General features: G+C 33.5%; 1 protein-coding gene across 5 annotated transcripts in view; it reads left to right on the top strand.

The window, feature by feature from the left end:
- The window catches only part of LOC121872648 (peroxisomal carnitine O-octanoyltransferase-like), a 58247-nt gene that overhangs the window by 6109 nt on the left and 35901 nt on the right, over nt 1-16237 (top strand). For 3 of the 5 annotated variants that reach the window (XM_042375579.1, XM_042375578.1, XM_042375580.1), the window contains exons 2-6: nt 517-642; nt 1223-1356; nt 12675-12813; nt 13357-13485; nt 14904-14987. In XM_042375579.1, the coding sequence (XP_042231513.1) occupies nt 634-642; nt 1223-1356; nt 12675-12813; nt 13357-13485; nt 14904-14987 (495 nt within the window). In that variant the 5' untranslated portion in view covers nt 517-633. Of the gene's footprint in view, nt 1-516; nt 643-1222; nt 1357-12674; nt 12814-13356; nt 13486-14903; nt 14988-16237 lie in introns of those variants that run through there. The other 2 variants (XM_042375582.1, XM_042375583.1) reach the window with 2 other exon arrangements.

Here is a 16237-nt window from a genome sequence, read left to right as displayed (position 1 = left end):
ATTTTCGTGATGCCATATGGCAGCAGGGCCTACCATTAGACAATACATTATGCTTCCAATATCTTCCCAGGTGGTAGTACCTCCCTGTTTGATAGCTCCCTACTACCTACCTGTACAGTATCTCAAAAAAGTATCTGCCAGAATGGGTCTGATGACTTATGAAATGCTGCATGCAACTCACAATGTACCGGGAGGGTTGGGTATGTGTGACTCTGTGGCATACTGATCCTACTACATTTGGTAACCGAACATCATATTAATCACGCTGAAGTATATGCACATTGCATTACTTCTGTTAAACTATATTGCAAAGTAAATGCATGTCCCAATATCTATCATCCATGGTTTCATAATGTTTCACACAGTGTGTGGACATACTTTTTTATGAGATACTGTATATGGCTTTGCAAAAGTTTATTGATAGATTGGTAAATGTTTGTGTTGGTTTCAGAACTTTCTGTTCTCTGATTATTGATGAAATTTTAAAATTGTTTGTATGATATATTTTCTTTTCAGGTGATGAGTAGCACCTGTGCTCGTGTTGTAGTCAGCCTGGATGAGATTTACTTGCCATTAATTTTGTGTTAATGTTATTTTCCTTAACTACTGCCTCCTATCAAGACAACTTTAACAATGAGTGTTGTAAGTTATTATTTAAGATGGTTCAGACCCTTTTGTGTTTATGGCAATGTTTATGGTACAGTACTGCACCCGGTAGTTTCTTTGGCCTTATCTGACTACGTACATCATTATTGATGATGTCAAAACGAACTCACCATATGATCTTACAGATATTTTATAATTTACTTTAGTTTGGTGTGGTTAGTTTATTAGTGTTGAGATTATTAATGGTTTAGTCAGATCTGAAACCATATCCTTATTTTCACTAATAAAGTTATAATATGAAATACAGTATGTTATCTCAATATACTGGAATATATTCGAAACTTTTACTTTCATTTTAACATAGAAAATTTGTCCTTTGCATAGTGTAGTATTGTACCAAAATTGTTTGTATAGTATACTGTCCAATATTACCAAGTTGGTTAGAGATATGTGTCTGGCTACTTTTGATGGTAATCTGAAACATATTTATAAAAGTGTGAAAGTTCGTGAAGGAAATAAATAATATCATATAAATTAAATTTGTACACACTTTTTGTCATTATCCAACTCAAGGTTTAAAACTGTAATAGTGTAATTGATGAATGCCTTCTTTCAGAGCACAGAAGTAACTCCGTCCAAAGAGCCACAGCATATGTCTGTGTATCTCACCAGTGGAAAAGAAAAGACATTTCAGTATGATGAAGATCTCCCATGTTTACCTGTTCCCCCACTGCAGCAAACTCTAGATAGGTAACCCCTCAGTTTAATGTTCCAGTCACTTAAGTTACTGAACATTTTTATATCAGTATTAATTCTTAAGGACTGTACAGAAGTACAGTAACTGTTTTTCATAATGGTACTTGACTGCCTTTCATTATCTATGTGTCAAGGTTTACATAATTTTTTTCTGATAAGATACAGCTATCATGCTGGTTACATTACTTTTTTTAAAACTTTGATCAGGAATCATCTGTCCTTTGGCACTCAAGGTGCCAAGTTAAAGTTTGTTTGTCATTAATCTGTTAGAGTGAGTGGTGATATACAGTAATTGATAAAAGTTAAGGATTTTAAATGCTTGGGATGAGAGAGTGGTAAACAAGAGAGAGGGAACTGAACTCTTTGGGATTGTTGTGGTGGCAGATTATAAACATGGATGTACTACTGTAGTATAAAAGGGATTAAACAATAGCCCAGTCCTTATTTCCTGAATTCTGGGATGGAAATTTGAACAAAGTAAGATAGACGGTTATAGAATTCTTTATATTGAAATGAGCCATGTGAGGGTTATAGGGTTAAAGATAAGAGGATGTAAGCAGTAGTGATGTTTGATAGCTGAGAGAGAAATATGAGGACTAGTGGTTATAGTGGATTAGGAGGACTTCATTGCCTTAAAGTGGGTTGGATATGTAGCAACATGTATGAATAAAGGATTGCACAGAAAGTTTAAAGGCCTAAGGCAAAAGAGGGTAGAAATATGGGGAGGCAACAAACATTCAGGAAAAAGAAAGGAAAGAAACCTATAAGAGACTTGTCTCTTAAGGGCTTAAAGCTATGGAACCGAGTAGGTAGATAACCTGGAAGAGTTTCTGTCAAGGAGAGTTTCCAGAGGGAACACAATGATAGATAAAGGCAGGCAAGGCCGTGGGCTCATAGCACTAGTCTTGCCCATGGTGCTCGCCGTTTCTGTGTGGATGTTGGTCACACTAGAATAACCCATTAATAATTATAGTACATACTTCTTTCCTCACAGCCAAACTGTGGAATGCTCTGCCTTCTGTGTTTCCATACTCATACAGTGTCTCGCTTCAAAAAGATGGTTTTCTGGCATCTTCGTGGTGTAGATTAATATAGTCTTTTACTCTTCTATTTTTAATTTCTGTTTACTCTTATTTTTTCACTCCCCCAGGCCCCATTGTTGGTCGATGACCTGTGCCCGGCCGTGCTATTCCCCATAATAAAAAGAAAAAAAAATGATATATACAGTGGTCCCTCGGTTAACGAGCACAATTCGTTCTAGAAGGTTGCTCGTTAACCGAAACCATTCTTTCAATGGGTTTTGGGGAATTTGTTCCAGCTCACCAAAAATTGCCTAAAATCAACAAAAAAGGTTGTAAAGTACACTTACTTTGAGGTGTGTATGTAGAAGGCTCCTGGATGATGATGATGGGAATTAGAATGGGGGTGGAGGAGAAGGGAGAAGAGAAGGCATTGGGGTGGAAGAGAAGTCACCCCATGGTGCCATTTCACCCATAAAATTTTATTTCGCTTGGTGTAATTCAAGATTATTTTCTTTAAATCAACACTGCACTGCATTATATATTGTCAATATGTAAAATAAATTTCAAATTGACCAATAATTTGCTTGGAAACGCAGAAAAAAAAGCATTTAGTTGAAGAGAGTCTCAAGCAAGATGTTACCTCCACTGAAAAGACACAGAGACTGATGCCTGTATGGTGTGTTGACAGGCTGATTGGCGCACAAAAAACTAGCTTCCTATACTTCAATTATGTTCAATAATTGTTAAAATGACTAAAAAAATTAATATAAAACTTAAAATTATTGAATAGTATAAACTTCTTGATATTTACTAAAATAGTAAGGAATTTAAGCCCTAGAACCGATTACTGTATTGGCGGACTAATATTACAGCTGGTGGACCACTAAATGCAAGCGAAAACATATTAAGGTCGGCTCGTAAAAGAACTCGTAAAAAAAGCTCGTTAACTGAAGTTAAGAATCTTTTGGAAGGTAACTCATTAACCGAGGGATCACTGTGTGTGTGTGTGTGTGTGTGTGTGTGTATATATATATATATATATATATATATATATATATATATATATATATATATATATATATATATATATATATATATATATATATATATATATATATATATATATATATATATATATATATATATATATATATATATATATGACACACAGTGGGGTATGCTATAACGAACGGATCCTACTACGAATATTCCTATAACGAACGGTTTTACCTATAAAATTGAGAGTGCTATAACGAACGCGGATGAATACGGGACTATTTCGTCTGGCGCATGAATATTGTTGTGCCGCGACCCACAACAAGAGCGTCAGGCGCCATCTTTGTCTCATTGTGTAGCCAGTGCACCACTGTTATTGTTGAAATTTCGTCTTTTGATGTGGAAATTCGCGTTATTTGTATAACTATTTTGTTATACAAGTATACAATTGTAACAATGAGTCGTCCAAAGCGAGTGAGAAAGCTAATAACCCTTGAAACTAAGAAAGAAATTGTAAAGAAACGTGAGAATGGAAGAAGCATTGCGAAACTTAGTGATGAATATGGGATGGCTAAATCGACTATATGTACGATTTTGAAGAATAAAGAGGAGTTAAAAACTGTGCAAGTGGCTAAGGGAATCTTTAGACTTAGCAAAGCAAAGTGTAATGTGATTGAAGAGATGGAAAATTTACTCTTAGTGTGGATAAAGGAGAAAGAAATGGCAGGTGGTAACATTAGTGAAGCTATAATTTGTGAGAAGGCTAAACAATTGTTTGAGGACCTTAAAGCCAAGACTCCCAGTGGAAGTGATAGTGATGTGCCAGTGTTTAGGGGTACCTGCATGCTGAATAACACTAAGGTAAGATAAAGTACCGTATTTTTTACATTTTCCACAGAATTTTTTCAGTGTTAAGTGGTTGTATTTGGGGGCCTGGAACGGATTAATCCTATAACGAACTTAATGCTATAACGAACGAGGTTCTGAATAATTACGTTCGTTATAGCATGGCACTGTATATATATATATATATATATATATATATATATATATATATATATATATATATATATATATATATATATATATATATATATATATATATATATATATATATATATATATATATATATATATAGACACACACACAGTGGGGTATGCTATAACGAATGGATTCTACTACGAATATTCCTATAACAAACGGTTTTACCTATAAAATTGAGAATGCTATAAGGAACGAAACTCCTACAACGATTTTTTTTTTATTACAAGTATTAATGATATTCTTTATTTCAGGAGTTTAGATGCATATTTATGCACTTTTTTTTACAATTTTTACAATTTTATATTATATTTTTCAGTGTTACGTGGTTGTATTTGGGGGCCTGGAATGGATTAATCCTATAACGAACGAATGCTATAACTAACAAGGTTCTAGAACCAATTAGATTTGTTATAGCATATATATATATATATATATATATATATATATATATATATATATATATATATATATATATATATATATATATATATATATATATGTATATATATCTTGATAAAATCACACGGGAAAAGGAAACACTAATTTGTTTTGTTCACAATTCAGAGCAACTGGATTGTATATTTAAGCCCTCTCTGTCCATGTAAGTTGCCTCTGAAGATGTCTTGAATAAAGACGAAAGCTAAGGTGCTCCGTTGTTTCCCCTTTCCCGTGTGATTTTATCAAGATTTATCTTATCCACGTTTTCATTGTGGATCTACATGAAATATATATATATATATATATATATATATATATATATATATATATATATATATATATATATATATATATATATATATATATATATATATATATATATATATATATATATATATATATATATATATATATATATATATATATATATATATATACACACACACACACAGTAGTACCCCGATTTACGCGGTCAATTGAACCCACAGGGTACCACGGAAAGTGAAAACCGCGTAAAGTGAACAACAGAACATATGGGATTAATTCCAATAGAGACTGGCCCGACCCCCAAACTCCACTTTTTCCGACACAATACCTATGTTGTAGTAAAAATAACATCTAAATTTTATGATGGTATGCTCACACAATTAATATTTAAGAGAAATACAGTCGCCAGGTTAATGTCCATTCAAATAATGGACTCAAATCCCCCCCCCCCCTCTTCCCAGCTCACTAGCCGACTACCTCTCTGAGAAATGATTGGGTGAAACACTAGATTTTAACGTTTAGTAATAAATAATACCTCAGACTACAGTTAGGATAATATTATTGACATTTCTGGATTCCTTGCAGGTCAGGGAATATTTTGAATGTAAACTTCATATATTTTGCACAAAAGATAAAATACTTGCTTTGTGTAAACCAAATTATTACATTAGATCTAAAATTTGTATGTCAAATGCAAAATCCATGATATTTATATTCAAAATGATCATCATATTGTAAGAATTCCAGCAATGTAAATTATATTCTGGTCCAGTAATTTGTATGAATTTTATAAGCTAAAACAAATATCTTCAGTTAATAAAAAAAAAAATATTCTTCACGACACTATCTGTCAATCAAAGTACCCCAACTTGCCTCCCCCCTCTTCCAACCGCGCCAGATGGTCGGTTGGTCCCAACCCTCCCCCCCCCACCCCCCACCTTCCCTCCCTACCAGAGAAATGTTGGGTGAAAAAACTAGATTTTAACTTTTAGTAATAAATAATACCTCAGACTAAAGTTAGGATAATATAATTGACATTTCTGGATTCCTTGCAGGTCAGGGAATATTTTGAATGTAAACGTCATATATTTTGCACAAAGGATCAAATATTTGCTTTGTGTAAACCAAATTATTACATTAGATCTAAAATTTGTATGTCTAATGCAAAATCCATGATGTTTATATTCAAAATGATCATCATATTGTAAGAATTCCAGCAATGTAAATTATATTCTGGCCTGGTAATTTGTATGAATTTTATGAGCTAAATAAAAAAAAAATTATACTTCACGCGTATATGAGTACCGTATATCTCGGCTTACAAGGCGACGGGGTGTATAAGACGGCCCCCAAAATTTCCATTTAAAAAGTAGCTTTTGAGCCCTATTCGCTGTATAAGAGCGGTACCCCAAATGTGACACTTACCATTGGGAGCTTACTGACCCAGTAGTCCTTTACCAACCATCCCATTGACCAGTGCTGTTTACACATCCTTGGTTTTTTAAAATAAAGCCAATTCACTTCAAGTAATGGCTTCAAATGTTACCGGTTGGTGTAGTGTAAACACTAGTGAATCACTTAAAAGTCTGTTATTTAACTTGAACTAATGTCGGTGTCGAATACAATTGTTTCATTTACTTGAAATGGATTTACCGATTTATTTGTTTATTTATTTATTTATAACATACTGTAATATATTAAACACACTGCAAGTATTTTCTTTAATTTATAAGCTTGCTTCAACCAGCTACAGTATTCTGTATATATATATATATATATATATATATATATATATATATATATATATATATATATATATATATATATATATATATATATATATATATATATATATATATATATATATATATATATATACCGTATATCACGGCCTATAAGACGAAATTTGAACATTAAAAAAATCTGCCCAAAGTTAGGGGGTCGTCTAAACCACCAAGTTTAAAATTCTTACCTCTTAAATATTGTGGTTTAGTGTGTCAAGAGTGGTGATGAAAACATCGTAAGCCACTCACAAGGTCTTACCACTAATTATTTTATACTGAAACTTACGTTTGGCAAGCTGGATTCAAATTAAGATTACCGGTATATTAAAATAATAAAAATGTATTATAAACCTGTCTAACATACCGTAAAAGAGATTTATACCCCTGTAATAAACACAGCTATCATCACACACCCCTCCCCACGCCCCCCCCCATTTGCCAGTGAGGAGACAAGAAAGGAAAAGTGCATTAATTCTTGAAACTATCGACGGTTAATTACAGACGCTCAAGTGACGTCACTAGTGTTTACACTACACCAGCTGGTAATATTTGATGCCATTACTTGAAGTGAATTGGCCTTATTTTAAGTAACTAACTATAAATAAATACAAAAATTAAAAAAAAAGATCAAAACTGAGAAATAATATACTGTATGTATGTTGTGTTGTCAAAGTAAGAGGAACAATTGTGTAAGTACGTAATATTTTTTCACTCAAATCCTAATGAAACACTACTGGAGAACATTCCTTTGTCGCAAAACAGTTTATAAATTAAAGAAAATAATTACAGTGTGTTTACTATATTACAGTATATTATAAATAAATAAATAAAACAAATAATTCGGTAAATCTATTTAAAGTAAATGGAAAATAAGCAAACATGTTATTTACCAAGACCCTTCCGTCTGGCTCAGGGTGAGATGGAGGGGAGATAACAAGCTATTTATAGCCCATTTGAAGTGACCAGTACCCTAATGCACCATAAATAATTCATTGAACATTCATTTTTTGTACATAGTATATTCAGTATATATATATATATATATATATATATATATATATATATATATATATATATATATATATATATATATATATATATATATATATATATATATATATATATATATATATATATATATATATATATATATATATATATATATATATATATATATATATATATATATATATATATATTTGTGTAATAAATGTATGTAGTAAGTACATACTGGTAACCTTTTTCACTCAAATCCTAATGAAACACCACAATTAGAATACGGTGGTTGCTGTTGAACCACATGTTGTATAAATAGTCACACCACCGAGACGAGGGAACACTCCCACCACGCTTCAGTGACGTCACTAGTGTTTACACTACACCAGCGGGTATAATTTGATGACATTACTTGAAGTGAATTGGCCTTATTTTAAAAAATCAAGGATGGTTGGTAAAGGACTACTGAGTCAGTGGGTAAGTGTCACATTTGGGGTACTGGTCTTATACAGCAAATAGAGCTCAAAAGCTACTTTTTAAATGGAAATTTGGGGGGGGCGTCTTATGCACCCCGCCGCCTTATAGGCCGTGATATACGGTATATATATATATATATATATATATATATATATATATATATATATATATATATATATATATATATATATATATATATATATATATACAGGTTGTACCTCTCTAGTCCGGCATTCTGTGGTCCGGAAACTCCCGTGGTCCGGAACGATTTTAGTTTGTCCAATAGGTAGATAGGCAGCTTTTTTTTTTTTTTTCTTTTTTTTATTTCTCTGAATTATTATTATTATTACAGGAGTATTAAATTTTTGCCCCTCAGGCCCCAATGTGGGTCAGTGACCTATGCCCGGGTGGGCTAATCCCCTTAAAAAAAAAAAAGCCGCGGGAAATTAAGGTTTGTTTACATCCGGCAGTTCGGCTGCTCTCTCTCTCTCTCTCTCTCTGCTTGTCTATACAGAGTACAACATTTAACCCTTCAATATATATGAGCAGTAAATAAGTGTTGCTTTCATATTCTTATGTAGAGTAATGACGATATATTTTCACATGTGCGCACTTACATACGAGCAGTCTCACTTTTTTTTTTACCATTAATGGTTAGCTACTTATATTGTTCCATTTATTAACATTAAATAACATTACAGGTACTTCAAGCAACCATATTCATTTTTTACATTAATTTTACTACAGCTAAACTCAGGGTCTTATTTTCTTCAGTTTTATATGTAGAACCAATCAGTCACTGGTTTCGTAAGGTTTAACATAAACAATGCCGGCAGCCGTCTCGTCTCCTCTAATATTGCACACACGTACATTGATTCAATAAAAACAAATTCAGAAACATTAATTAAAATATATATGAACAGTAAATAAGTGTTGCTTTCATATTCTTATGTAAAGTAATGACGATATGTTTTCACGTGTGCGCATGCGCACATACATATGCGATCTCTCTTTTTCTTTACCATTATCGTTAGCTACTTCTATTGTTCCATTTATTAACATTAAATAACATTACTTAAAACAACCATATTAATTTTACTACAGCTACAACCAAGGTCTTATTTTCTTCAGTTTTATATGTAGAACCAGTCAGTCACTGGTTTTGTAATCAACGAAAACAATGCTGTGTCATTTCCTCGTGTGTTTTAGTATTCTACGTATTATTAATGAATTCTATTGCTCATTTTGCACACACAAACATTAATTCAATAAAAGACATTCAGTAATAAACAACAATGAATCTTTTGTACATAAGAGAAATGACGCTGTTTACACGATTATGCACGTCGTCTGCACGTTGGCGGGCCGTTCAAACCCGTCGAAATTCAAGTTTCCGCCGTCAAAATTTTTATTATTTATTTTTTTGTGTGTTCCAATAAAATACGTTAAGAATTAAAAACTCGCGAAATTTGAGAAGCTACTATACGACATTTAACCCTTCAATATGTCTTCAAAGAGACCATGACACAGAGAAAGTGGTGCTAGTGCTTCCAGGCATAAGCACAAGTCACTATCTATCCAGGAAAAGGGTGAATTTCCATGGTCCGGCAATTTCCATGGTCCGGCACTGGTCAGGTCCCGAGGTTGCCGGACTAGAGAGGTACAACCTGTACTATATATATATATTCACAATATTTTATAATCGCAGTCATGTACTGAATATTCTATGTAAAAAATATTTATTTTAAATGAATTATTTCTAGTGTGGTCGACTTTCTACACAAAGACAGGCTATAAACAGCCTCCTCATCTCCTCTCCATCTGTTACCCTCTGTTCTGAGAGAGAAGGTCTTAGTAAATAACTTTTGTTTGTTTATTTTCATTGTTTGTCTAATTTATCATGTTGTATCAAAGTAATATTACTAAAAGTTTTAGGCAGCTACCAAACAGGGAGATTCTACTGCCTGGGAAGATATTGGAAGCATAATGTACAGTATTGTCTAATGGTAGACCCTACTTCCATATGGCACCATGAAAATTGTGACCAAGTCTTAGGTTGCTGATTTATCTTTCTGCCTCATTTACACACAATTGCAGAGTTTCAATTGTTTGTCTTCCTTTGACAACACAACATACATACAATATAATGTTTTTCACCTTTGATCTTTTTTCCATTTATTTATGGTTGGTTATTTAAAATAACGCCAATTCACTTCAAGTATTAGCATCAAATTTTACCGGCTGGTGTACACTAGTGACTCACTTAAGCGTCAGTTATTTAATTGGAACTAATGTTGGTGTGAGTAAAATATTTCCATTTAATGTACTTGAAATAGATTTGCCGATTTATTTGTTTATTTATTTATTTATAATATACTGTAATACATTAAACACACTGCAAGTATTTTCTTTAATTTATATACGTACTTGTTTTGCGAAAAAGGGAGGCTACCATTATACCTGGTAGGTGAAGTTGACCAGACTTTTATGATCATTAAGGACCAAACTCCGAATCCATGACGTGACTTCTGTTAATCATTCTCATCCTAAATTTACCACTGTCGGTAGTTTCAAGAATTAACGCAGTCATTTACTGAATATTCTTTGTAAAAAAATAAATTTTAAATTAATTATTTATAGGAGATAAGTATTATGATCAGTAAATACAGTGGTCGCTCGGTTAACGAACGCCTCGGTTAACGAAATTTCGGTTAACGAACTGCCTCCCATAAGATTCTTAAATTCGGTTAACGAACAAAAATTCGGTTAACGAATTTCTTACGAACTGACCTCAACATGTTTTCGCTTGCACTGGCCGGTCAACCAGCTTTAGTATTAGTCCGCCAATACATTAATCGGTTCTAGGGCTTAAATTCCTTAATATTTTAATAAATATCAAGAAGTTTATACTATTCAATAATTTTAAAAGTTTAATATTCAATTTTTTAGTCATTTTAACAATTATTGAACATAATTGAAGGTAAAGTGACTAGTTTAATGCGTGGCATCCAGCCTCTTAACACAGCAAACAGGCGTTAGTCTCTCTCTGTTTTCACTGGAGGTAACATCTTGCTTGAGACTCTCTTCAACTAAACGCTTTTTTTCTGTGTTTCCAAGCAAATTATTAGTCATTTTGAAATATATTTTACATATTGACAATATATAATGCAGTGCAGTGTTGATTTAAAGAAAATAATCTTGAAATACACCAAGAGAACTAAAATTTTATGGGTGAAATGGTGCCATGGGGTGACTTCTTTTCCACCCCAATGCCTTCTCTTCTTCCTTCTCCTCCACCCCCATTCTAATTCCCATCATCATCAACATCATCCAGGAGCCTTCTACATACACACCTCAAAGTAAGTGAACTTTTCTACCATTTTTGTTGAATTTAGGCAATTTTCGGTGAGCTGGAATCAATTACCCAAAACCCATTGAAACAATGGTTTCGGTTAACGAATTTTTCGGTTAACGAACAACCTGCTGGAACGGATTGTGTTCGTTAACCGAGGGACCACTGTATATAGATATGCATTACTGACCACCTCCGAACACAAGGACGGCTAAAAATAGCCACAGGCGGTCACAGTCAAGGTCACTTTCCTTTTCTTGTCACTGGCAAATGGGGGGGGGGTGATGATAGCAGCTGTGTTTATTACCGGGGTATATTGTTCTTTTACGGTATGTTAGACTGGTTTATAATACATTTTTATTATTTTAATATACCGGTCATCTTCATTTTAATCCAGCTTCCCAAACGTAAGTTTCAGTATAAAATAATTAGTGGTAGGACCTTGTGAGTGGTTTACCATGTTTCCATCACCACTCTTGACAGCTAAACCGCAATATTTAAGAGGTAAGAATTTTATCTCTGGTGCTTAAGACGACCCTCTAACTTTGGGCTGATTTTTTTTTTGTTCAAATTCCGTCTTGTAGGCCGAGATATACGGTAGATGCACCGTGGAAAGTGAAAGTCCGATTCTGGCAAGGTACCGCGTAAATGAGAAATCGCGGAAAGTGAAACTTAAATTTGTCTGTCAGTACCAATTCTGTCGAGTACAGTATTAGGAAAATTCCATAAAGTAAACAGGAGTTGATTGAACAAAATATAGACTGTTGTGTGATGGACTAACAGACCGAACAGTCCAATCTAGTATAGCTTATAAGTATTTATTAGCATGGGGCATGAATAAGTATTGTAGAGCATATAAATAGATACTGTAATTGACTGTTGGTTGTACATAGTAGAACATATTGGTAATCTTCAACTTTTCTGTCTATGTACAGGTACTTACTTAGTGTGAAGCCACATGCTACTGATGAAGAATTTGAGATGACAAAAGAAATAGTCAAGAAATTTGAATCAGGCATAGGGAAAGAGCTGCATGAAAGATTATTGGCTCATGCAGCCAAAAAAAAGAACTGGGTATGGTCACTATTATTTATATTAAATTTTGATTTATTGCTCAGTGACTTTTCTTCACTGCAAAATTGCATGACATGCAAACCAACCATTTCTGATGATGCTCTTTACTAGTATACAGTATACCATAATGTATGATTTAAAAGATTATAGTCTCTTCCTTAATGTATTTTCTTACAAAATCATTTAATATGTACTTGTACTCTCTTACATGAGTGTGGCAGCTTGGCCATGTAGTAGAGAGCTTATTTTCTGACAAGATTGGGCAGTAGGGCACTGTTGTTAGATTACTTTATAATGGGGAAATGATATTTATTGATGAAAAGTAAACACTCAAATATACAGTAGTTATAAGCTGATACTGTATGATTATTTATGAGTTTTCACTTACTGAGTTTGGGTTTTAACACTTAAAATGTTTTGATTTTAGATGATTAGTCAAACCTATGAAGATGGAATTAGTAAAAATTCATGTAGATTCAATGAATTAACAGCGATACAAAACATTGCCTTTGATCCCTCCCCTTTTATGTGTTTTTGTTGCAGCTAGATGATTGGTGGCTACATTATGCCTACCTGATTGTCCGAGAGCCCCTGCTACCCACCATGAACACTACTGGTTTTCATCCACTTAACTTTACACTATGGAAACCCTCAATTGAAAAATCTTCAGAGGTGAGCAAGTTTCAGGTTACAGAGTTTGATTGATATGAAATTATTTGTAATACAGTCAGACCCCAATTTACAAGAGGGTTATGTTCCTGAAAAACCTTTCATTTGGTCTTTGACTCCCATTATATAAGTTGAGATATGTTCCTAAGAAAAAAGTCCCCCCAAATCATTGTAAAATGCTACAAAACATGGTTTAATTATTTTTTTATGTTGTACTCAATAAATAAGCCGTTTTTTTTCTAAATAACAGTTTTTGTGATATAGTCCAGAATCAGATGCCAAGCTTATACCTAGGTATGTAAATGCCTAGCATTAACTTGCCAAGCCAACATACAGGCAATTAAAACTTCTAATACTGCAATTACTAAAAAATTCGTAATATTAGGAGGACACGTCACTACCTGGCATTTAATTGCAATTCTCAAAAAAACCTCAAACAAACATAGTAAGTGGAATACCTTCACAACAGTACATTAATGATTTATGACTTTATTTAAAGAGAAACTGTATGAGATTTGAAACAAAGTGAACATCTATAATTCAGTAAAATCCCCAGGTTGGACTATACAGGTATGTATATATATATATATATATATATATATATATATATATATATATATATATATATATATATATATATATATATATATATATATATATATATATATATATATATATATACATATATACATACATACATACAGTAATACCCCAATTTACGCTGTCAATTGAACAAGTGGAGGTTCGCGTAAAACGTAAATGGAATAACAGAACATATGGGATTAATTGAAATAGAGACTGGGCCGACTCCCAAACTCCACTTTTTCCAACACAATACCTACGTTGTAGTAAAAATAACTTATTAATTTTATGATGGTATGCACACACAATTAATAATTAAGAGAAATATCAATAATATTAGGTTTTTTAACACTTACATTAGTAGAAAAGATGGCTGGGCACACGGGGATGGGGGGTTGGTTCCGAGGCAGAGGGCAGATTATTGGCCCTCACCTGTATCACTTGTATCAATTGTATCACTATCCACCACAGAGGCTTGCAGGGCCTCTTTGTCAAACCCCTCAAAGTCCATATAAGTCCATATCCTCACTATCGTTATCACTATCACTGACTTGGGCCGGCTGTGGTGGGTGGCGGGTGAAGAACTCGGTAATGTTTTGATGACTGGGCGACCTTGTGCGCACCCTGCCCGCGCCGCTCTCCGTGTAAAAGAGTACATGCGCCGCGTAAAGTGAGCATTCCGTGTTCGGCAGGGTACCGCGTAAACGTGGAAACGCGTGAAGTGAAACCGCGTAAAGCGGGGTTTTACTGTATATATATTAGCATTGTACAACATAATGTATATAGTGAAGTTGATGTTTACAGTATCTTTGCTAAATTTAAAACATTTTATTCCTCAGTATGGATCATTGAACTTGTGGGGATTCCTGGACTTCAACCTGGCTCTTAGAGAACAACGCTTAAAACCACAAAAATCTTACGAGGTCAGTTTTGTAAAATGCTTTTTTACATTTGCTGTTTATCTGTCTAACTGTTAAATATAGTGCATGGGAGAAGGTTATTAAAGAAATTATAAAAGATATAATATAAGGAAGGTGGACTTTACCCTAGCAGATGACAAGATGATGCAGTATCAAAGTCCGAGGTTGTTGATCCTACAGACTTTCTGCCACACTTACACCCAATTGCAGGGTCTCAAATGTCTCTCTTACTTTGATAGCGCTTTACAATAAATACAGTACATATATCGTTTGTCACTTTTGATATGTTTTATTTTTTCCATTTCTGTACTTATTGGTTTTTTCTTTCATTTTTCTTATTTTGCCCCCTAGGGCTCGATGTGGGTCAGTGACCTGTGCCTTGGTGGATTAATCCCCATAAAAAAAGAAAAAATTGAAGCCTGAATTGCATAGAATTTCATCCAATAAGTAAATATGTATTGTGCTGTACAGTATATACTATGTACTGTATTACAATATTGTGTTAACTTTACCAGTGTGATAATTTACTTATCAAAGCAGCCATTTAAATAAGGACTTAATATCCAGACCACCAGGTATTGTAAACTGTTGTTTCACAAAAGGTGATGCTGTACTAGCCAGGAATAAGTCTATGTCAGTCACTTATTATGTTGTACAGGTTGGATTGAATTTATTAAACATATCACATTCTATACCTGACCAATGAGGCAGGTAGTTTCAGTGGTTAATGAGAACTGCTTTATAAGTAAGTGACAGTACAAGAAATATGTAGTAGAATATGTACAGTAGAACATCGATTTAAAGTGATTCAATTTAAGATTATAGTTTTAAAGCAACACCCACAATTAAGGACAATGTTTTCACTTAAAGCGAATCTTTCCTATTTTGCGCGAGTCAATCTGGCGCATCATATTTTATAATTCGCGCCTAATGTTTCTCTGGGCACGCTACACTGTCCTAAGGGCAAAGCTGTACTGTACATGTACTCAAAAGAATGTGCTAAATGATTACTAAAATTTTTGTGTAGTGCAAACTATAGCATGATTATTTTCAAATTAATCACTATCTTATAAGAATTCCAGCAATGTAAGTTACATTCTCCCTGGTCACTTCTGTGACATTTTATAAATAAAAAACAAAAACTCAATCTAAAGGACATAAATAAACAAATAAATACTTCATTAGACCTTCGGCCCCAACTGTCAAACGTGTCACTATCACCCCCATCTTCCCAGCCAGGGTTTGGTGGTTAT

Source organism: Homarus americanus, unplaced genomic scaffold (genome assembly GCF_018991925.1).
Source record: "Homarus americanus isolate GMGI-L3 unplaced genomic scaffold, GMGI_Hamer_2.0 scaffold39155, whole genome shotgun sequence".
Classification (NCBI taxonomy): Eukaryota; Metazoa; Arthropoda; class Malacostraca; order Decapoda; family Nephropidae; genus Homarus; species Homarus americanus.
The sequence above is the reverse complement of the archived record's forward strand: the minus strand, read 5'-3'. Positions and strand labels throughout refer to the sequence as shown.